At 36.4% G+C, this 22,855-nt stretch overlaps 1 protein-coding gene and 23 non-coding genes across 24 annotated transcripts in view; 13 read left to right on the forward strand and 11 right to left on the reverse strand.

The window, feature by feature from the left end:
* cacna1ba (calcium channel, voltage-dependent, N type, alpha 1B subunit, a) overlaps window positions 1-22,855 on the forward strand; it is a 151,377-nt gene that overhangs the window by 62,657 nt on the left and 65,865 nt on the right. The window contains exon 6 of the mRNA XM_061037453.1: window positions 3,599-3,702. Coding sequence (XP_060893436.1) covers window positions 3,599-3,702 — 104 coding nt within the window. The remainder of the gene's footprint in view (window positions 1-3,598; window positions 3,703-22,855) is intronic.
* LOC132975012 (small nucleolar RNA U3) lies at window positions 5,266-5,472 on the forward strand. The gene has a single exon (XR_009673189.1). It is a non-coding gene; the product is annotated as a small nucleolar RNA U3 (small nucleolar RNA).
* On the reverse strand, window positions 6,106-6,312 carry LOC132975031 (small nucleolar RNA U3). The gene has a single exon (XR_009673206.1). It is a non-coding gene; the product is annotated as a small nucleolar RNA U3 (small nucleolar RNA).
* LOC132975029 (small nucleolar RNA U3) lies at window positions 6,932-7,138 on the forward strand. Its single transcript, XR_009673204.1, has one exon. It is a non-coding gene; the product is annotated as a small nucleolar RNA U3 (small nucleolar RNA).
* LOC132975030 (small nucleolar RNA U3) lies at window positions 7,745-7,951 on the reverse strand. The gene has a single exon (XR_009673205.1). It is a non-coding gene; the product is annotated as a small nucleolar RNA U3 (small nucleolar RNA).
* Window positions 8,333-8,539, forward strand: LOC132975038 (small nucleolar RNA U3). The gene has a single exon (XR_009673212.1). It is a non-coding gene; the product is annotated as a small nucleolar RNA U3 (small nucleolar RNA).
* Window positions 9,173-9,379, reverse strand: LOC132975022 (small nucleolar RNA U3). Its single transcript, XR_009673198.1, has one exon. It is a non-coding gene; the product is annotated as a small nucleolar RNA U3 (small nucleolar RNA).
* LOC132975026 (small nucleolar RNA U3) lies at window positions 10,000-10,206 on the forward strand. The gene has a single exon (XR_009673201.1). It is a non-coding gene; the product is annotated as a small nucleolar RNA U3 (small nucleolar RNA).
* On the reverse strand, window positions 10,830-11,036 carry LOC132975020 (small nucleolar RNA U3). Its single transcript, XR_009673196.1, has one exon. It is a non-coding gene; the product is annotated as a small nucleolar RNA U3 (small nucleolar RNA).
* Window positions 11,657-11,863, forward strand: LOC132975016 (small nucleolar RNA U3). The gene has a single exon (XR_009673193.1). It is a non-coding gene; the product is annotated as a small nucleolar RNA U3 (small nucleolar RNA).
* LOC132975034 (small nucleolar RNA U3) lies at window positions 12,470-12,676 on the reverse strand. The gene has a single exon (XR_009673208.1). It is a non-coding gene; the product is annotated as a small nucleolar RNA U3 (small nucleolar RNA).
* Window positions 13,058-13,264, forward strand: LOC132975040 (small nucleolar RNA U3). Its single transcript, XR_009673214.1, has one exon. It is a non-coding gene; the product is annotated as a small nucleolar RNA U3 (small nucleolar RNA).
* LOC132975023 (small nucleolar RNA U3) lies at window positions 13,900-14,106 on the reverse strand. The gene has a single exon (XR_009673199.1). It is a non-coding gene; the product is annotated as a small nucleolar RNA U3 (small nucleolar RNA).
* LOC132975015 (small nucleolar RNA U3) lies at window positions 14,727-14,933 on the forward strand. The gene has a single exon (XR_009673192.1). It is a non-coding gene; the product is annotated as a small nucleolar RNA U3 (small nucleolar RNA).
* LOC132975021 (small nucleolar RNA U3) lies at window positions 15,567-15,773 on the reverse strand. Its single transcript, XR_009673197.1, has one exon. It is a non-coding gene; the product is annotated as a small nucleolar RNA U3 (small nucleolar RNA).
* On the forward strand, window positions 16,394-16,600 carry LOC132975018 (small nucleolar RNA U3). Its single transcript, XR_009673194.1, has one exon. It is a non-coding gene; the product is annotated as a small nucleolar RNA U3 (small nucleolar RNA).
* LOC132975035 (small nucleolar RNA U3) lies at window positions 17,207-17,413 on the reverse strand. Its single transcript, XR_009673209.1, has one exon. It is a non-coding gene; the product is annotated as a small nucleolar RNA U3 (small nucleolar RNA).
* Window positions 17,795-18,001, forward strand: LOC132975041 (small nucleolar RNA U3). The gene has a single exon (XR_009673215.1). It is a non-coding gene; the product is annotated as a small nucleolar RNA U3 (small nucleolar RNA).
* Window positions 18,637-18,843, reverse strand: LOC132975032 (small nucleolar RNA U3). Its single transcript, XR_009673207.1, has one exon. It is a non-coding gene; the product is annotated as a small nucleolar RNA U3 (small nucleolar RNA).
* On the forward strand, window positions 19,464-19,670 carry LOC132975028 (small nucleolar RNA U3). Its single transcript, XR_009673203.1, has one exon. It is a non-coding gene; the product is annotated as a small nucleolar RNA U3 (small nucleolar RNA).
* On the reverse strand, window positions 20,294-20,500 carry LOC132975014 (small nucleolar RNA U3). The gene has a single exon (XR_009673191.1). It is a non-coding gene; the product is annotated as a small nucleolar RNA U3 (small nucleolar RNA).
* LOC132975019 (small nucleolar RNA U3) lies at window positions 21,121-21,327 on the forward strand. Its single transcript, XR_009673195.1, has one exon. It is a non-coding gene; the product is annotated as a small nucleolar RNA U3 (small nucleolar RNA).
* On the reverse strand, window positions 21,934-22,140 carry LOC132975036 (small nucleolar RNA U3). Its single transcript, XR_009673210.1, has one exon. It is a non-coding gene; the product is annotated as a small nucleolar RNA U3 (small nucleolar RNA).
* On the forward strand, window positions 22,522-22,728 carry LOC132975037 (small nucleolar RNA U3). The gene has a single exon (XR_009673211.1). It is a non-coding gene; the product is annotated as a small nucleolar RNA U3 (small nucleolar RNA).

Below are 22,855 nucleotides of genomic sequence, written 5' to 3' on the forward strand. Positions count from 1 at the left end.
CTTGGGGAGAAAAAAAAATCTGATACCAAATTATCGGCCATTATCTTTCTCAGATCTATGTTCAATCTGTAGCGATAATTATAGAAATATGCATTTATTGCTTTGATCCCTCAAATGCAGTTATGTGGAAAAGACATAATGATGGTCATTCAAATAGAAAGTAACTGCGCATGTACGTGCATCACTGCTTGACACTCTGGACTGTGTTAATTCTTGTTGTAATTGTTAATATCGGCCAATGTTATTGGCTGGCTGATCAATCGTTCGGGCTCTACTGTTTCATATCATACTGTGATTCATATTTTGAAACTGAGATTCAACAAACCATCAAGTTAAGGCCATTTATACAAACAAAGGTCTTTCAGCTGCTCCATGTCCAGGTTGTTTCTTCTATTTAAGTCTACTTTTTTGTCTTCCAATTAAAATATTTCTGAGACAAATTCTCTTTTATGCGGAGAAAAAGAACATAGCACAATGCACACAATTATGTTTATATGTTGGATTGTTTTCAATTTGTAATGTAGCAACTTCAATGATGGCTCATTGAAATATAATCTATATATCTAATCACTCCGTTTCTATTACTGTAAAATAATCACATGGTTCCCATATGTTGACATATTCTGTTTTGTTTTTACTCTTTGTACGTCCTTTTAATCCTAAATAGCCAACAGAGAGTAAAAATGCAAACCAAATAACAGCAGAGGTCTCATCAGGTTATGGGGTCATATTATGATAATGGTAAAACAGGCCACAAACAGGTAACAAAGGGAAACTCAGCTTCAGTGATGTTCTTGATAATTTGTTATCAGAGTCTCATGTGACAAACTGCATGTAAGCATGTTATCCTCAAATGAGCGTGTACAGCACATCTATTGTGCGGAATGAGCAATTATAGCGCTGCTTAGTTCATACAAATAAAAATGAACATGCCTCTGACTGATAAGACGACATCACAATGGCTTCAGCAGACAATTTCCAGAAATCAAATTAACCTCCTGCAGTAATAATCAGAGTGTGTGAGCCCGCTGTAAAGAATCCTGTTAACATAAATACAGCTGAAGGCCCTGAGGCCGGCTGGAAGTCACAATGAGGAACATGAGCCTCGGATTGTGACCGCTACGTGTGTCGTTACTGCTTCAACAGCAAACCGCACATAAGCAAAAAAAAAGCTGCTCCACAACAACACCAATAAGATTTTTTTATCGTCTCGTATTTCCAAAGGGAGCTGCTGATTAGACAGCTGAGACTTGGGAAAGAACAAGTGAGAACAGAATCCATTATGGCAGTGAAGCTAAGTGAGAAGATGAGTCCGGTTGGGTGCTTTGCTCCGTCAGCACTTCTCTGATTATTGGTGTTTGGAGGCGTGGAAGTTATCTTCTCCACACCATCAGGATTCAAAGCTGTAAAGTGTTTGAACCCACAGAGCAGTGTGTGTTTTACATCTACAGCCAGACGACTGTGGGAGCTCCTGACTTCATTTAGTTTTGGTCATTTTAGAGTGTGGCTGCTCCTGATTGGCTTTCTTGACCTTACAAAGAAAATAAACCGTAATGCTGAAGTACATGTAGAATGATGAAATACTTTTCCCTATTTAATGTGATCTTTGTTTAAGTATGAACTACAGCACATTCGATTTCAAAGGTACAAGTCGGAACAGTGAAAGAGAAAAGATGAATGAACTTTGAGTGTGTGCTTCTTCATTGTATTACACAGCAAAGTATTTCTGGTTAAATCTCAAACATTTGATGTTTTTTTTTCACACATGCACTCCTGAAAATGTCTAGAAACTTAAGGACATGCTGCCCCTGAAATCTTCCTGACTTGCTTGTTCAAACAGCAGGAGACTGTCAATGTTTGGCGGGTGGCGAGGTCTCAGCAGAACGCAGGACATTACTTAAATAGATAATGAAGAAAAGAAAAGGCATCACAGCAAAAGAGTCAGACGCTCCAGTGGCAGTTTTTGCCTTTATATCGAGACAATATATAACTGGACACAATCATAGTATAATTGAGTGATAAATAATGGTAAGCACAAAGATCATGCTGGTTGCCTCACAGTCGTGTGTCATAAACATCATAGACCCCGCCTGTTCACTCAGTGTCATTTCACCTGTACTTTTCCTGTTGTGTTCACACAGCACAACTTCACAGGGACATTTTACTACGGGGCGTGCAGGAAAAAATTCACATAAAGTCAGTGTTAAAAAATATGTCTGTTTGCGTTAACACATGCAGCTCACCCCAAAACAATTCAGGACATTTTCAGGTGTTGTGTGCAGGTGTAAAAACACCATATGGGACTTTGGAGGATTAGTCTGGTGAAAATGTATTTCTGTCTTATTGACTAGACTTTGTGGAAAAATGTGTAATCTGACATATCTTCTTCCTCTGTGCCACGCAACTTGATTGTTGTACAAAGAGCACAACAGACAACTCTTTCTATGCATTATAATGTCTTGTTTTTAAAAAAAAAAAAGAAAGTGAAAGCTCTGACACAATCGATATTACTTTACACGGGTAACTCAACTTTAAGCCGTAACAGATCTGAGTTTTATGAAGCATTTGAAGATACTCCAAGACCTGACATCACATTGCTCAAAGGAGGCGCTGTAATTCTATTGCAAATACAATTAGGGTATACAACTCAACTTTGCAGTATGCTCAATAAAAGAGAATTTCTAAACCACTGAAAAACGTACAAAGTTAAAATTACTTACTGATCAAATCCTTATTAATTATGGTTTGTTTTATACATAGCCTTAGAGATTAGATTGAAGGGATCAGAGGGATGTGAAGCCTTTGAAAATACTACAAGAAGAGAAAACATAACAAGCAGATACCAGTCTACAACTTCTTAATTCTAACATTTAAAAAAATTGCAGCCACATTTTTGCACTGCATGACGGGGCCAATAAGGGGACATGGGCAAAATTTTGTAGTGTACACCTGATAGTTTGTAAACTACCCCCATGAGGTCAAGAGTGTGCACATAAAAACACCAGAAGTTATCTTGTGCGCTCACAATACCTCTCGCTCACCGGATAGTTTCTAGTGCTCCAGAAACGTTCTAGTGCTGGGGCGCCGGTGGCCTGGTGGTCGGTGTGCTCATTGCATGTGGAGGCTGTGTTCCCAGGTCCGATCTGCCATGTGGCTCCTTTCCCGCGTGTCGTTCCCCACTCTCTCTCTCTCTGATTTCTGATGTGTAGAAATGTCCATCTCTGATTAAAGGCATAAAAAGCCAAAATAAACATTTTAAAAAAGTAAGAAACTTTCTAGTGCACACCTGAAGCTTGTTTTATTTTATTTTATTCCACCAATGTCCCTTCAGGGACTCTGTACTTCATAGCTGTTAACACACAACATGTTAGTTTTGACTAAATTCTACATTGACAACCAGTGACTTTTGAAAATGCACAAACAGTGTATTACTACGCCACTGAAAATAGTCCACTACAAATACACTTTATGAGATGGATTATTGTTTTTTGTTTTTTTGTTCATGGGATTTATTGAGAGTTAAAAAAGACAGGTGATAGGTACCTAACTACATCACCACAATAATATTATTATCCCTGTTCTTTGTCTGTGTGTTTAGGCCAATGATGCCTCTGGAAACACGTGGAACTGGCTGTACTTCATCCCCCTCATCATCATCGGGTCCTTCTTCATGCTCAACCTGGTCCTGGGTGTGCTGTCAGGGTGAGTACACACTGTGAGGAAAACCTGAGCTGAGATGTTCCTCACATTTTACAACCCTTCACTGGACCCGCCTGGTCCAGAAGCTGCCTTTGGTTTGATAATCTCTCATTTATTTGTCTTTACTGTCTGTTATAGTGGAGCTGTAGAGAATCACATCAGCTATGGCAGAGGATGTGTTGGTATGGTCTTGTTGCTGCAGGCAGTTTGAAGCGGTCTTATGATGTGGATACATATTCAATTTGTGTAACAAGTGTAAATAAGTCTCAGAGGCTTTAGGTAGTTTCTTGACTAAAATCAACACTGATCTGGTATTTTAGCTTCTAAGAACAGGCTGTTTCTGTGTCTGTAGCTTTAAATGCAACTTGCAAATGAGCTGTTTGACCACGTCCCTCTCTGGAAGGGCTTGGGTGGCTCGGGCTTTCTTGCACCGTGCGCTATTGTTTACACTGAGAAGGCAGATTTAGATGGCAGAACAAACACCTAGCTGTGGGAGTGTCACCCACCTGGGGAGGGGCTACTGCCCTTTGTGATGTCATAAAAACCACACATTTTCTTAAAAAGTGGAGCAGGCTAAAGACGGAGAGAATGGACTTTTTTCATCATTGGGGGGTTTGTAGACAGACTAGGGACACATATTAGTGTTAGAAAAACATGGTAAAGTGTATTTTGCATAATATGTGACCTTTAAAGAAGTTAAAAGATAATGTACGTGCAATACAACAGGATGTTAATGCTATATTAATTCTCCTTCTCTGGCACTGCAGCAGTGATATCCTCAGGTCAGCATGATAAGGAAACATAAACTGACAGGCTGGGAGTAAAACTGATATGCAAATAATCCTTCTTAATATGAATATGAATATGAAGGTTGAAATCAGTTCATCATAACTAAGACATTTCACATGTGGAATATAGAGCTCCATATCTCTGATTTAAACATTCCACATACAGAGATGATCTATGTCTTGAAAGTGTGAGCTTCTTTTGCATTTATTAATTCAGACAAATTCCACACCTCTAATCCAATCCACATCAATGTTATATTCCCTGGTGGGAGGTTATAGCAGGAGCCAAAGAGGAACATGATAAATGTTGCACAAGATCTGTACTTGTTACAGATCTTAAACCTTTTTATTTAAACATGTTTTCTTCTTTTCAATTGAGCATTTTTTTTTTATATTTAGAAATACATAACCAGGCATGCTGGACAATATACTGAAAAGTAGCAGTGTGAGGGGAAACAATTTTCACATTCATATGTAACAATTTAGCCATTTTCAGTATGTAGTTATTTTGCTAATAAGTTCTCTGAAGGCAACAGACTCAACAATAGACATGAAGCATGTCATCAACAACTTAACTGTCTATCAGTCTGTTGAGTCCTGGCTTACAGATCGTACACATCTGACAGTGATTTCAAATCAAGTCTCGGCTGTTTATATCGAGTAGATCCTAATTGGTCTGCCGAGCTAATGTGAGCTTCACCTGGGTCTCCAGGAGTCGACCATCAGTAAAAGTTCTCGTCTCCAGACATAAGACTCTGAGAAACATCCAGAACAAACCAAGACTATACTTTCAGGGATCATTTCTTTAGTTGTTGACTTGAGAAATGTGTTTCTAAAGAGTTTGGTCTCGCTGTCCACGATGAAGAGTTCAGATGTTTTCTTCAGAGCAGGAAACTGGTGGGAAGATTTTGTTTCTTCTCCACTGTTGAAGATTGTTCAGAGTTTCTCAGAGACTCTCTGATGGAGGAAACATGATCTGAGTGGACTCTGTAAACTGGTCAAATTAAACTTCAACATTAGTTTGTTGTTGGTTTGTTGTGTAATCACTGTGGTTTTGACGTTGTTGATAAAAGGTCCAAAACATTTCATGTTTTCCTTGATCCTTGTAAACTTCAAAGTAGAAATCTGATCACTTCATGACCTTTGAAGTCACACAGATTTCATTTTTAGGTTTGCAGTTGGATTTTCATGTTAAACCAAACTTCATGTTTTAATTAGTTAAAATGTAATATTCACTCGAAAACTGATTGGCAACTCCTGAGCTTCACAAAGTCACTTCTTCTACAATCACTGATAACTTATGTTCTTAGTTTGACCTCGATACACTGAAAGAAACAAAACGGTGTTGATTTCTTGTACATTTGAAATCCAATACAATAAGACATATACATCACAAAATCTGAATGTTTTAAGGGTGGGTCAGACTTAAAAGTTATTTTTGATTGAAGGAGTAGTATCTCATTGAATCTCAGGAGTGGGTTAGGTCTATTAAGTCTCTCTTTCGTGTGCAGTTTTGTTTTGTTAGAGTAGGTCAATATGCATAAGAGATATATGTTGAACTAGCAGTAGTGACAGACAACACAGACAGAAGATTTTTTGTTTTAAGAAAGATACATAGTCCACTCAGATCATGTTTCCTCCATCAGAGAGTCTTTGAGAAACTCTGAACAATCTTCAACAGTGGAGAAGAAACAAAGTCTTTCCACCACTTTCCTGCTCTGAAGAAAACATCTGATCTCTTCATCGTGGACAGCGAGACCAAACTCTTTAGAAACACATTTCTCAAGTCAACAACTAAAGAAATGATCCCTGAAAGTATAGTCTTGGTTTGTTCTGGATGTTTCTCAGAGTCTTATGTCTGGAGACGAGAACTTTTACTGATGGTCGACTCCTGACACTCACTAAGACACTCTTCCTCTAACCAATTAGCATCATCTCCAACTGATTAAGATTCTTACCTTGAGATCATTTATGAGATTTCTACAATTTTCAGATTCATCAGGTCAGTTTTTAATTAATTTATTGCAGTCACTGTGCTGTATATTACCTGGTGAACATATCCAGACTGCTGACTAAACTTACAGTATTCATTCTCTCAGCTCCTGAGCACTTTAAAATATTTAAAGTACCATCTCTCTTCAGTGGCCAGAGAAAATAAAGCAACAAAATAACTTCAAAGTCTTACCTTTATATCCTTCAATAAATGTTGTTTGTTGCTGTAAATCATTATTGTATTGGGTTTTTAATTTGCAGGAAAACTTTGCAATAACAGATAATGAGCTCCAAAAAGACACTTCTAATGTGAACAACAAATGTACTTTTAAAAGTTAATGTGAGTTTGTCACTGATTGTAGGAGGAGTGTCTTAGTGAGTGTCAGGAGTCGACCATCAGTAAAAGTTCTCGTCTCCAGACATAAGACTCTGAGAAACATCCAGAACAAACCAAGACTATACTTTCAGGGATCATTTCTTTAGTTGATGACTTGAGAAATGTGTTTCTAAAGAGTTTGGTCTCGCTGTCCATGATGAAGAGTTCAGATGTTTTCTTTAGAGCAGGAAACTGGTGGGAAGATTTTGTTTCTTCTCCACTGTTGAAGATTGTTCAGAGTTTCTCAAAGACTCTCTGATGGAGGAAACATGATCTGAGTGGATATGGACCCTTATATTGTTCAACAAATTTAATTGACCTTGAACATTGTTTTAAAGTTGTCTTTCAAAAGTAGTGTTTGTCCTGCATTGCATCACGATAGACTTACTTCAATCTAATGTTCATTAATCAGGTTAAGACATTTATTTTAAGGTTTATTTGTCCAGCTCAAGGTGCCTCGAACCAACTTTTGTTTGGCATGGGTTTAAATTGATTCACAATTCAAACCCAGTGATTAATGCTGGAATAAAAAACAGCTGTTTTTTAATTTTGTGTCCAGAATAGACACCATCTTGTGTGTGTGGTGGGGGGTTGACTGACACCTTCTTTTTCTACACTCAACAGTGTTTCTTATTGTTTTGTTTCTGTGAATGATTCGGAGGACTCTTTTTAATCAGATATGACAAACATATCTTGAGTCAGGAAAGTACAGAGAGACAAATTGGTTTGTTGAACTGCAAATAGAGACCGTAAGATACACAATTTGACCTAATGCAATGAGGATCATTTGTGGTATGATAATTGTCAATACGTTGTTAATGTACAAACAGGATTTTTAATTAAGTGTTGAGAGACTATAATTGTTAATAATTTTTTAACAATTTAATAATCCACTCAGATCATGTTTCCTCCATCAGAGAGTCTTTCAGAAACTCTTTACAATCTTCAACAGTGGAGAAGAAACAAAATCTTCCCACCAGTTTCCTGCTCTGAAGAAAACATCTGAACTCTTCATCGTGGACAGCGAGACCAAACTCTTTAGAAACACATTTCTCAAGTCAACAACTAAAGAAAGGATCCCTGAAAGTATAGTCTTGGTTTGTTCTGGATGTTTCTCAGAGTCTTATGTCTGGAGACGAGAACTTTTACTGATGGTCGACTCCTGACACTCACTAAGACACTCCTCCTGCAAATAGTGAGAAATGTACATTTGGTTTTAAAATGAAAAGTTGTTGCTCAATGTAGAAGGAGTGTCTTTGTGGAGCTCATTATCTGGAAAGTTTTCCTGTAAATTTACAACCCACAATAAAGAGTATACATCAACACAACAACATTTATTGAAGAATATAAAGTAAAACTGTAGAGTTATTTTAGTCACTTATTTTTAGAGGAGTGTCTTAGTGAGTGTCAGGAGTCGACCATCAGTAAAAGTTCTCGTCTCCAGACATAAGACTCTGAGAAACATCCAGAACAAACCAAGACTATACTTTCAGGGATCATTTCTTTAGTTGTTGACTTGAGAAATGTGTTTCTAAAGAGTTTGGTCTCGCTGTCCATGATGAAGAGTTCAGATGTTTTCTTCAGAGCAGGAAACTGGTGGAAAGACTTTGTTTCTTCTCCACTGTTGAAGACTGTTCAGAGTTTCTGAAAGACTCTCTGATGGAGTAAACATGATCTGAGTGGACTACATATCTTTCTAAAAACATAACATTTTCTGTCTGTGTTCTCTGTCACTAGTGCTAGTTCAACATATATCTCTTATGCATATTGACCTACTCTAACAAAACAAAACTGCACACAAAAGAGAGACTTAATAGACCTAATCCACTCCTGAGATTCAATGAGATACTACTCCTTCAATCAAAAATAACTTTTAAGTCTGACCCACCCTTAAAACATTCAGATTTTGTGATGTATATGTCTTATTGTATTGGATTTCAAATGTACAAGAAATCAACACCGTTTTGTTTCTTTCAGTGTATCGAGGTCAAACTAAGAACATAAGTTATCAGTGATTGTAGATGAAGTGACTTTGTGAAGCTCAGGAGTTGCCCATCAGTTTTCGAGTGAATATTACATTTTAACTAATTAAAACATGAAGTTTGGTTTAACATGAAAATCCAACTGCAAACCTAAAAATGAAATCTCTGTGACTTCAAAGGTCATGAAGTGATCACATTTCTACTTTGAAGTTTACAAGGATCAAGGAAAACATGAAATGTTTTGGATCTTTTATCAACAACATCAAAACCACAATGATTACACAACAAACCAACAACAAACTAATGTTCAAGTTTAATTTGACCAGTTTACAGAGTCCACTCAGATCATGTTTCCTCCATCAGAGAGTCTCTGAGAAACTCTGAACAATCTTCAACAGTGGAGAAGAAACAAAATCTTCCCACCAGTTTCCTGCTCTGAAGAAAACATCTGAACTCTTCATCATGGACAGTGAGATCTAACTCTTTAGAAACACATTTCTCAAGTCAACAACTAAAGAAATGATCCCTGAAAGTATAGTCTTGGTTTGTTCTGGATGTTTCTCAGAGTCTTATGTCTGGAGACGAGAACTTTTACTGATGGTCGACTCCTGACACTCACTAAGACACTCCTCCTACAATCAGTGACAAACTCACATTAACTTTTAAAAGTACATTTGTTGTTCACATTAGAAGTGTCTTTTTGGAGCTCATTATCTGTTATTGCAACGTTTTCCTGCAAATTAAAAACCCAATACAATAATGATTTACAGCAACAAACAACATTTATTGAAGGATATAAAGGTAAGACTTTGAAGTTATTTTGTTGCTTTATTTTCTCTGGCCACTGAAGAGAGATGGTACTTTAAATATTTTAAAGTGCTCAGGAGCTGAGAGAATGAATACTGTAAGTTTAGTCAGCAATCTGGATATGTTCACCAGGTAATATACAGCACAGTGACTGCAGTAAATTAATTAAAAACTGACCTGATAAATCTGACAAATTGTAGAAATCTGAGAAATGATCTCAAGGTAAGAATCTTAATCAGTTGGAGATGATGCTAATTGGTTAGAGGAAGAGTGTCTTAGTGAGTGTCAGGAGTCGACCATCAGTAAAAGTTCTCGTCTCCAGACATAAGACTCTGAGAAACATCCAGAACAAACCAAGACTATACTTTCAGGGATCATTTCTTTAGTTGTTGACTTGAGAAATGTGTTTCTAAAGAGTTTGGTCTCGCTGTCCATGATGAAGAGTTTAGATGTTTTCTTCAGAGCAGGAAACTGGTGGGAAGATTTTGTTTCTTCTCCACTGTTGAAGATTGTTCAGAGTTTCTGAAAGACTCTCTGATGGAGGAAACATGATCTGAGTGGACTACATATCTTTCTAAAAACATAAAATTTTCTGTCTGTGTTCTCTGTCACTAGTGCTAGTTCAACATATATCTCTTATGCATATTGACCTACTCTAACAAAACAAAACTGCACACAAAAGAGAGACTTAATAGACCTAATCCACTCCTGAGATACTACTCCTTCAATCAAAAATAACTTTTAAGTCTGACCCACCCTTAAAACATTCAGATTTTGTGATGTATATGTCTTATTGTATTGGATTTCAAATGTACAAGAATTCAACACCGTTTTGTTTCTTTCAGTGTATCGAGGTCAAACTAAGAACATAAGTTATCAGTGATTGTAGATGAAGTGACTTTGTGAAGCTCAGGAGTTGCCCATCAGTTTTCGAGTGAATATTACATTTTAACTAATTAAAACATGAAGTTTGGTTTAACATGAAAATCCAACTGCAAACCTAAAAATGAAATCTCTGTGACTTCAAAGGTCATGAAGTGATCACATTTCTACTTTGAAGTTTACAAGGATCAAGGAAAACATGAAATGTTTTGGATCTTTTATCAACAACATCAAAACCACAATGATTACACAACAAACCAACAACAAACTAATGTTCAAGTTTAATTTGACCAGTTTACAGAGTCCACTCAGATCATGTTTCCTCCATCAGAGAGTCTCTGAGAAACTCTGAACAATCTTCAACAGTGGAGAAGAAACAAAATCTTCCCACCAGTTTCCTGCTCTGAAGAAAACATCTGAACTCTTCATCGTGGACAGCAAGACCAAACTCTTTAGAAACACATTTCTCAAGTCAACAACTAAAGAAATGATCCCTGAAAGTATAGTCTTGGTTTGTTCTGGATGTTTCTCAGAGTCTTATGTCTGGAGACGAGAACTTTTACTGATGGTCGACTCCTGACACTCACTAAGACACTCCTCCTACAATCAGTGACAAACTCACATTAACTTTTAAAAGTACATTTGTTGTTCACATTAGAAGTGTCTTTTTGGAGCTCATTATCTGTTATTGCAACGTTTTCCTGCAAATTAAAAACCCAATACAATAATGATTTACAGCAACAAACAACATTTATTGAAGGATATAAAGGTAAGACTTTGAAGTTATTTTGTTGCTTTATTTTCTCTGGCCACTGAAGAGAGATGGTACTTTAAATATTTTAAAGTGCTCAGGAGCTGAGAGAATGAATACTGTAAGTTTAGTCAGCAGTCTGGATATGTTCACCAGGTAATATACAGCACAGTGACTGCAGTAAATTAATTAAAAACTGACCTGATAAATCTGACAAATTGTAGAAATCTGAGAAATGATCTCAAGGTAAGAATCTTAATCAGTTGGAGATGATGCTAATTGGTTAGAGGAAGAGTGTCTTAGTGAGTGTCAGGAGTCGACCATCAGTAAAAGTTCTCGTCTCCAGACATAAGACTCTGAGAAACATCCAGAACAAACCAAGACTATACTTTCAGGGATCATTTCTTTAGTTGTTGACTTGAGAAATGTGTTTCTAAAGAGTTTGGTCTCGCTGTCCACGATGAAGAGTTCAGATGTTTTCTTCAGAGCAGGAAACTGGTGGGAAGATTTTGTTTCTTCTCCACTGTTGAAGATTGTTCAGAGTTTCTCAAAGACTCTCTGATGGAGGAAACATGATCTGAGTGGATATGAACCCTTATATTGTTCAACAAATTTAATTGACCTTGAACACTGTTTTAAAGTTGTCTTTCAAAACTAGTGTTTGTCCTGCATTGCATCACGATAGACTTACTTCAATCTAATGTTCATTAATCAGGTTAAGACATTTATTTTAAGGTTTATTTGTCCAGCTCAAGGTGCCTCGAACCAACTTTTGTTTGGCATGGGTTTAAATTGATTCACAATTCAAACCCAGTGATTAATGCTGGAATAAAAAACAGCTGTTTTTTAATTTTGTGTCCAGAATAGACACCATCTTGTGTGTGTGGTGGGGGGTTGACTGACACCTTCTTTTTCTACACTCAACAGTGTTTCTTATTGTTTTGTTTCTGTGAATGATTCGGAGGACTCTTTTTAATCAGATATGACAAACATATCTTGAGTCAGGAAAGTACAGAGAGACAAATTGGTTTGTTGAACTGCAAATAGAGACCGTAAGATACACCATTTGACCTAATGCAATGAGGATCATTTGTGGTATGATAATTGTCAATACGTTGTTAATGTACAAACAGGATTTTTAATTAAGTGTTGAGAGACTATAATTGTTAATAATTTTTTAACAATTTAATAATCCACTCAGATCATGTTTCCTCCATCAGAGAGTCTTTCAGAAACTCTGAACAATCTTCAACAGTGGAGAAGAAACAAAATCTTCCCACCAGTTTCCTGCTCTGAAGAAAACATCTGAACTCTTCATCGTGGACAGCGAGACCAAACTCTTTAGAAACACATTTCTCAAGTCAACAACTAAAGAAAGGATCCCTGAAAGTATAGTCTTGGTTTGTTCTGGATGTTTCTCAGAGTCTTATGTCTGGAGACGAGAACTTTTACTGATGGTCGACTCCTGACACTCACTAAGACACTCCTCCTGCAAATAGTGAGAAATGTACATTTGGTTTTAAAATGAAAAGTTGTTGCTCAATGTAGAAGGAGTGTCTTTGTGGAGCTCATTATCTGGAAAGTTTTCCTGTAAATTTACAACCCACAATAAAGAGTATACATCAACACAACAACATTTATTGAAGAATATAAAGTAAAACTGTAGAGTTATTTTAGTCACTTATTTTTAGAGGAGTGTCTTAGTGAGTGTCAGGAGTCGACCATCAGTAAAAGTTCTCGTCTCCAGACATAAGACTCTGAGAAACATCCAGAACAAACCAAGACTATACTTTCAGGGAACATTTCTTTAGTTGTTGACTTGAGAAATGTGTTTCTAAAGAGTTTGGTCTCGCTGTCCACAATGAAGAGTTGAGATGTTTTCTTCAGAGCAGGAAACTGGTGGAAAGACTTTGTTTCTTCTCCACTGTTGAAGATTGTTCAGAGTTTCTGAAAGACTCTCTGATGGAGGAAACATGATCTGAGTGGACTACATATCTTTCTAAAAACATAAAATTTTCTGTCTGTGTTCTCTGTCACTAGTGCTAGTTCAACATATATCTCTTATGCATATTGACCTACTCTAACAAAACAAAACTGCACACAAAAGAGAGACTTAATAGACTTAATCCACTCCTGAGATTCAATGAGATACTACTCCTTCAATCAAAAATAACTTTTAAGTCTGACCCACCCTTAAAACATTCAGATTTTGTGATGTATATGTCTTATTGTATTGGATTTCAAATGTACAAGAAATCAACACCGTTTTGTTTCTTTCAGTGTATCGAGGTCAAACTAAGAACATAAGTTATCAGTGATTGTAGATGAAGTGACTTTGTGAAGCTCAGGAGTTGCCCATCAGTTTTCGAGTGAATATTACATTTTAACTAATTAAAACATGAAGTTTGGTTTAACATGAAAATCCAACTGCAAACCTAAAAATGAAATCTCTGTGACTTCAAAGGTCATGAAGTGATCACAAATTTCTACTTTGAAGTTTACAAGGATCAAGAAAAACATGAAATGTTTTGGATCTTTTATCAACAACATCAAAACCACAATGATTACACAACAAACCAACAACAAACTAATGTTCAAGTTTAATTTGACCAGTTTACAGAGTCCACTCAGATCATGTTTCCTCCATCAGAGAGTCTCTGAGAAACTCTGAACAATCTTCAACAGTGGAGAAGAAACAAAATCTTCCCACCAGTTTCCTGCTCTGAAGAAAACATCTGAACTCTTCATCATGGACAGTGAGATCTAACTCTTTAGAAACACATTTCTCAAGTCAACAACTAAAGAAATGATCCCTGAAAGTATAGTCTTGGTTTGTTCTGGATGTTTCTCAGAGTCTTATGTCTGGAGACGAGAACTTTTACTGATGGTCGACTCCTGACACTCACTAAGACACTCCTCCTACAATCAGTGACAAACTCACATTAACTTTTAAAAGTACATTTGTTGTTCACATTAGAAGTGTCTTTTTGGAGCTCATTATCTGTTATTGCAACGTTTTCCTGCAAATTAAAAACCCAATACAATAATGATTTACAGCAACAAACAACATTTATTGAAGGATATAAAGGTAAGACTTTGAAGTTATTTTGTTGCTTTATTTTCTCTGGCCACTGAAGAGAGATGGTACTTTAAATATTTTAAAGTGCTCAGGAGCTGAGAGAATGAATACTGTAAGTTTAGTCAGCAGTCTGGATATGTTCACCAGGTAATATACAGCACAGTGACTGCAGTAAATTAATTAAAAACTGACCTGATAAATCTGACAAATTGTAGAAATCTGAGAAATGATCTCAAGGTAAGAATCTTAATCAGTTGGAGATGATGCTAATTGGTTAGAGGAAGAGTGTCTTAGTGAGTGTCAGGAGTCGACCATCAGTAAAAGTTCTCGTCTCCAGACATAAGACTCTGAGAAACATCCAGAACAAACCAAGACTATACTTTCAGGGATCATTTCTTTAGTTGTTGACTTGAGAAATGTGTTTCTAAAGAGTTTGGTCTCGCTGTCCACGATGAAGAGTTCAGATGTTTTCTTCAGAGCAGGAAACTGGTGAGAAGATTTTGTTTCTTCTCCACTGTTGAAGATTGTTCAGAGTTTCTCAAAGACTCTCTGATGGAGGAAACATGATCTGAGTGGACTATGTCTCTTTCTAAAAACAAAAAATCCTCTGTCTGTGTTGTCTGTCACTAGTGCTAGTTCAACATATATCTCTTATGCATATTGACCTACTCTAACAAAACAAAACTGCACACAAAAGAGAGACTTAATAGACTTAATCCACTCCTGAGATTCAATGAGATACTACTCCTTCAATCAAAAATAACTTTTAAGTCTGACCCACCCTTAAAACATTCAGATTTTGTGATGTATATGTCTTATTGTATTGGATTTCAAATGTACAAGAAATCAACACCGTTTTGTTTCTTTCAGTGTATCGAGGTCAAACTAAGAACATAAGTTATCAGTGATTGTAGATGAAGTGACTTTGTGAAGCTCAGGAGTTGCCCATCAGTTTTCGAGTGAATATTACATTTTAACTAATTAAAACATGAAGTTTGGTTTAACATGAAAATCCAACTGCAAACCTAAAAATGAAATCTCTGTGACTTCAAAGGTCATGAAGTGATCACATTTCTACTTTGAAGTTTACAAGGATCAAGGAAAACATGAAATGTTTTGGATCTTTTATCAACAACATCAAAACCACAATGATTACACAACAAACCAACAACAAACTAATGTTCAAGTTTAATTTGACCAGTTTACAGAGTCCACTCAGATCATGTTTCCTCCATCAGAGAGTCTCTGAGAAACTCTGAACAATCTTCAACAGTGGAGAAGAAACAAAATCTTCCCACCAGTTTCCTGCTCTGAAGAAAACATCTGAACTCTTCATCGTGGACAGCAAGACCAAACTCTTTAGAAACACATTTCTCAAGTCAACAACTAAAGAAATGATCCCTGAAAGTATAGTCTTGGTTTGTTCTGGATGTTTCTCAGAGTCTTATGTCTGGAGACGAGAACTTTTACTGATGGTCGACTCCTGACACTCACTAAGACACTCCTCCTACAATCAGTGACAAACTCACATTAACTTTTAAAAGTACATTTGTTGTTCACATTAGAAGTGTCTTTTTGGAGCTCATTATCTGTTATTGCAACGTTTTCCTGCAAATTAAAAACCCAATACAATAATGATTTACAGCAACAAACAACATTTATTGAAGGATATAAAGGTAAGACTTTGAAGTTATTTTGTTGCTTTATTTTCTCTGGCCACTGAAGAGAGATGGTACTTTAAATATTTTAAAGTGCTCAGGAGCTGAGAGAATGAATACTGTAAGTTTAGTCAGCAGTCTGGATATGTTCACCAGGTAATATACAGCACAGTGACTGCAGTAAATTAATTAAAAACTGACCTGATAAATCTGACAAATTGTAGAAATCTGAGAAATGATCTCAAGGTAAGAATCTTAATCAGTTGGAGATGATGCTAATTGGTTAGAGGAAGAGTGTCTTAGTGAGTGTCAGGAGTCGACCATCAGTAAAAGTTCTCGTCTCCAGACATAAGACTCTGAGAAACATCCAGAACAAACCAAGACTATACTTTCAGGGATCATTTCTTTAGTTGTTGACTTGAGAAATGTGTTTCTAAAGAGTTTGGTCTCGCTGTCCACGATGAAGAGTTCAGATGTTTTCTTCAGAGCAGGAAACTGGTGGGAAGATTTTGTTTCTTCTCCACTGTTGAAGATTGTTCAGAGTTTCTCAAAGACTCTCTGATGGAGGAAACATGATCTGAGTGGATATGAACCCTTATATTGTTCAACAAATTTAATTGACCTTGAACACTGTTTTAAAGTTGTCTTTCAAAACTAGTGTTTGTCCTGCATTGCATCACGATAGACTTACTTCAATCTAATGTTCATTAATCAGGTTAAGACATTTATTTTAAGGTTTATTTGTCCAGCTCAAGGTGCCTCGAACCAACTTTTGTTTGGCATGGGTTTAAATTGATTCACAATTCAAACCCAGTGATTAATGCTGGAATAAAAAACAGCTGTTTTTTAATTTTGTGTCCAGAATAGACACCATCTTGTGTGTGTGGTGGGGGGTTGACTGACACCTTCTTTTTCTACACTCAACAGTGTTTCTTATTGTTTTGTTTCTGTGAATGATTCGGAGGACTCTTTTTAATCAGATATGACAAACATATCTTGAGTCAGGAAAGTACAGAGAGACAAATTGGTTTGTTGAACTGCAAATAGAGACCGTAAGATACACCATTTGACCTAATGCAATGAGGATCATTTGTGGTATGATAATTGTCAATACGTTGTTAATGTACAAACAGGATTTTTAATTAAGTGTTGAGAGACTATAATTGTTAATAATTTTTTAACAATTTAATAATCCACTCAGATCATGTTTCCTCCATCAGAGAGTCTTTCAGAAACTCTGAACAATCTTCAACAGTGGAGAAGAAACAAAATCTTCCCACCAGTTTCCTGCTCTGAAGAAAACATCTGAACTCTTCATCGTGGACAGCGAGACCAAACTCTTTAGAAACACATTTCTCAAGTCAACAACTAAAGAAAGGATCCCTGAAAGTATAGTCTTGGTTTGTTCTGGATGTTTCTCAGAGTCTTATGTCTGGAGACGAGAACTTTTACTGATGGTCGACTCCTGACACTCACTAAGACACTCCTCCTGCAAATAGTGAGAAATGTACATTTGGTTTTAAAATGAAAAGTTGTTGCTCAATGTAGAAGGAGTGTCTTTGTGGAGCTCATTATCTGGAAAGTTTTCCTGTAAATTTACAACCCACAATAAAGAGTATACATCAACACAACAACATTTATTGAAGAATATAAAGTAAAACTGTAGAGTTATTTTAGTCACTTATTTTTAGAGGAGTGTCTTAGTGAGTGTCAGGAGTCGACCATCAGTAAAAGTTCTCGTCTCCAGACATAAGACTCTGAGAAACATCCAGAACAAACCAAGACTATACTTTCAGGGAACATTTCTTTAGTTGTTGACTTGAGAAATGTGTTTCTAAAGAGTTTGGTCTCGCTGTCCACAATGAAGAGTTCAGATGTTTTCTTCAGAGCAGGAAACTGGTGGAAAGACTTTGTTTCTTCTCCACTGTTGAAGATTGTTCAGAGTTTCTGAAAGACTCTCTGATGGAGGAAACATGATCTGAGTGGACTACATATCTTTCTAAAAACATAAAATTTTCTGTCTGTGTTCTCTGTCACTAGTGCTAGTTCAACATATATCTCTTATGCATATTGACCTACTCTAACAAAACAAAACTGCACACAAAAGAGAGACTTAATAGACTTAATCCACTCCTGAGATTCAATGAGATACTACTCCTTCAATCAAAAATAACTTTTAAGTCTGACCCACCCTTAAAACATTCAGATTTTGTGATGTATATGTCTTATTGTATTGGATTTCAAATGTACAAGAAATCAACACCGTTTTGTTTCTTTCAGTGTATCGAGGTCAAACTAAGAACATAAGTTATCAGTGATTGTAGATGAAGTGACTTTGTGAAGCTCAGGAGTTGCCCATCAGTTTTCGAGTGAATATTACATTTTAACTAATTAAAACATGAAGTTTGGTTTAACATGAAAATCCAACTGCAAACCTAAAAATGAAATCTCTGTGACTTCAAAGGTCATGAAGTGATCACAAATTTCTACTTTGAAGTTTACAAGGATCAAGAAAAACATGAAATGTTTTGGATCTTTTATCAACAACATCAAAACCACAATGATTACACAACAAACCAACAACAAACTAATGTTCAAGTTTAATTTGACCAGTTTACAGAGTCCACTCAGATCATGTTTCCTCCATGAGAGAGTCTCTGAGAAACTCTGAACAATCTTCAACAGTGGAGAAGAAACAAAATCTTCCCACCAGTTTCCTGCTCTGAAGAAAACATCTGAACTCTTCATCATGGACAGTGAGATCTAACTCTTTAGAAACACATTTCTCAAGTCAACAACTAAAGAAATGATCCCTGAAAGTATAGTCTTGGTTTGTTCTGGATGTTTCTCAGAGTCTTATGTCTGGAGACGAGAACTTTTACTGATGGTCGACTCCTGACACTCACTAAGACACTCCTCCTACAATCAGTGACAAACTCACATTAACTTTTAAAAGTACATTTGTTGTTCACATTAGAAGTGTCTTTTTGGAGCTCATTATCTGTTATTGCAACGTTTTCCTGCAAATTAAAAACCCAATACAATAATGATTTACAGCAACAAACAACATTTATTGAAGGATATAAAGGTAAGACTTTGAAGTTATTTTGTTGCTTTATTTTCTCTGGCCACTGAAGAGAGATGGTACTTTAAATATTTTAAAGTGCTCAGGAGCTGAGAGAATGAATACTGTAAGTTTAGTCAGCAGTCTGGATATGTTCACCAGGTAATATACAGCACAGTGACTGCAGTAAATTAATTAAAAACTGACCTGATAAATCTGACAAATTGTAGAAATCTGAGAAATGATCTCAAGGTAAGAATCTTAATCAGTTGGAGATGATGCTAATTGGTTAGAGGAAGAGTGTCTTAGTGAGTGTCAGGAGTCGACCATCAGTAAAAGTTCTCGTCTCCAGACATAAGACTCTGAGAAACATCCAGAACAAACCAAGACTATACTTTCAGGGATCATTTCTTTAGTTGTTGACTTGAGAAATGTGTTTCTAAAGAGTTTGGTCTCGGTGTCCATGATGAAGAGTTTAGATGTTTTCTTCAGAGCAGGAAACTGGTGGGAAGATTTTGTTTCTTCTCCACTGTTGAAGATTGTTCAGAGTTTCTGAAAGACTCTCTGATGGAGGAAACATGATCTGAGTGGACTACATATCTTTCTAAAAACATAAAATTTTCTGTCTGTGTTCTCTGTCACTAGTGCTAGTTCAACATATATCTCTTATGCATATTGACCTACTCTAACAAAACAAAACTGCACACAAAAGAGAGACTTAATAGACCTAATCCACTCCTGAGATACTACTCCTTCAATCAAAAATAACTTTTAAGTCTGACCCACCCTTAAAACATTCAGATTTTGTGATGTATATGTCTTATTGTATTGGATTTCAAATGTACAAGAAATCAACACCGTTTTGTTTCTTTCAGTGTATCGAGGTCAAACTAAGAACATAAGTTATCAGTGATTGTAGATGAAGTGACTTTGTGAAGCTCAGGAGTTGCCCATCAGTTTTCGAGTGAATATTACATTTTAACTAATTAAAACATGAAGTTTGGTTTAACATGAAAATCCAACTGCAAACCTAAAAATGAAATCTCTGTGACTTCAAAGGTCATGAAGTGATCACATTTCTACTTTGAAGTTTACAAGGATCAAGGAAAACATGAAATGTTTTGGATCTTTTATCAACAACATCAAAACCACAATGATTACACAACAAACCAACAACAAACTAATGTTCAAGTTTAATTTGACCAGTTTACAGAGTCCACTCAGATCATGTTTCCTCCATCAGAGAGTCTCTGAGAAACTCTGAACAATCTTCAACAGTGGAGAAGAAACAAAATCTTCCCACCAGTTTCCTGCTCTGAAGAAAACATCTGAACTCTTCATCGTGGACAGCGAGACCAAACTCTTTAGAAACACATTTCTCAAGTCAACAACTAAAGAAATGATCCCTGAAAGTATAGTCTTGGTTTGTTCTGGATGTTTCTCAGAGTCTTATGTCTGGAGACGAGAACTTTTACTGATGGTCGACTCCTGACACTCACTAAGACACTCCTCCTACAATCAGTGACAAACTCACATTAACTTTTAAAAGTACATTTGTTGTTCACATTAGAAGTGTCTTTTTGGAGCTCATTATCTGTTATTGCAACGTTTTCCTGCAAATTAAAAACCCAATACAATAATGATTTACAGCAACAAACAACATTTATTGAAGGATATAAAGGTAAGACTTTGAAGTTATTTTGTTGCTTTATTTTCTCTGGCCACTGAAGAGAGATGGTACTTTAAATATTTTAAAGTGCTCAGGAGCTGAGAGAATGAATACTGTAAGTTTAGTCAGCAGTCTGGATATGTTCACCAGGTAATATACAGCACAGTGACTGCAGTAAATTAATTAAAAACTGACCTGATAAATCTGACAAATTGTAGAAATCTGAGAAATGATCTCAAGGTAAGAATCTTAATCAGTTGGAGATGATGCTAATTGGTTAGAGGAAGAGTGTCTTAGTGAGTGTCAGGAGTCGACCATCAGTAAAAGTTCTCGTCTCCAGACATAAGACTCTGAGAAACATCCAGAACAAACCAAGACTATACTTTCAGGGATCATTTCTTTAGTTGTTGACTTGAGAAATGTGTTTCTAAAGAGTTTGGTCTCGCTGTCCACGATGAGGAGTTCAGATGTTTTCTTCAGAGCAGGAAACTGGTGGGAAGATTTTGTTTCTTCTCCACTGTTGAAGATTGTTCAGAGTTTCTCAAAGACTCTCCGATGGAGGAAACATGATCTGAGTGGATATGAACCCTTATATTGTTCAACAAATTTAATTGACCTTGAACACTGTTTTAAAGTTGTCTTTCAAAACTAGTGTTTGTCCTGCATTGCATCACGATAGACTTACTTCAATCTAATGTTCATTAATCAGGTTAAGACATTTATTTTAAGGTTTATTTGTCCAGCTCAAGGTGCCTCGAACCAACTTTTGTTTGGCATGGGTTTAAATTGATTCACAATTCAAACCCAGTGATTAATGCTGGAATAAAAAACAGCTGTTTTTTAATTTTGTGTCCAGAATAGACACCATCTTGTGTGTGTGGTGGGGGGTTGACTGACACCTTCTTTTTCTACACTCAACAGTGTTTCTTATTGTTTTGTTTCTGTGAATGATTCGGAGGACTCTTTTTAATCAGATATGACAAACATATCTTGAGTCAGGAAAGTACAGAGAGACAAATTGGTTTGTTGAACTGCAAATAGAGACCGTAAGATACACCATTTGACCTAATGCAATGAGGATCATTTGTGGTATGATAATTGTCAATACGTTGTTAATGTACAAACAGGATTTTTAATTAAGTGTTGAGAGACTATAATTGTTAATAATTTTTTAACAATTTAATAATCCACTCAGATCATGTTTCCTCCATCAGAGAGTCTTTCAGAAACTCTGAACAATCTTCAACAGTGGAGAAAAAACAAAATCTTCCCACCAGTTTCCTGCTCTGAAGAAAACATCTGAACTCTTCATCGTGGACAGCGAGACCAAACTCTTTAGAAACACATTTCTCAAGTCAACAACTAAAGAAAGGATCCCTGAAAGTATAGTCTTGGTTTGTTCTGGATGTTTCTCAGAGTCTTATGTCTGGAGACGAGAACTTTTACTGATGGTCGACTCCTGACACTCACTAAGACACTCCTCCTGCAAATAGTGAGAAATGTACATTTGGTTTTAAAATGAAAAGTTGTTGCTCAATGTAGAAGGAGTGTCTTTGTGGAGCTCATTATCTGGAAAGTTTTCCTGTAAATTTACAACCCACAATAAAGAGTATACATCAACACAACAACATTTATTGAAGAATATAAAGTAAAACTGTAGAGTTATTTTAGTCACTTATTTTTAGAGGAGTGTCTTAGTGAGTGTCAGGAGTCGACCATCAGTAAAAGTTCTCGTCTCCAGACATAAGACTCTGAGAAACATCCAGAACAAACCAAGACTATACTTTCAGGGATCATTTCTTTAGTTGTTGACTTGAGAAATGTGTTTCTAAAGAGTTTGGTCTCGCTGTCCACAATGAAGAGTTCAGATGTTTTCTTCAGAGCAGGAAACTGGTGGAAAGACTTTGTTTCTTCTCCACTGTTGAAGATTGTTCAGAGTTTCTGAAAGACTCTCTGATGGAGGAAACATGATCTGAGTGGACTACATATCTTTCTAAAAACATAAAATTTTCTGTCTGTGTTCTCTGTCACTAGTGCTAGTTCAACATATATCTCTTATGCATATTGACCTACTCTAACAAAACAAAACTGCACACAAAAGAGAGACT

The sequence above is a fragment of the Labrus mixtus genome, chromosome 5, assembly GCF_963584025.1.
Source record: "Labrus mixtus chromosome 5, fLabMix1.1, whole genome shotgun sequence".
Taxonomy (NCBI): Eukaryota; Metazoa; Chordata; class Actinopteri; order Labriformes; family Labridae; genus Labrus; species Labrus mixtus.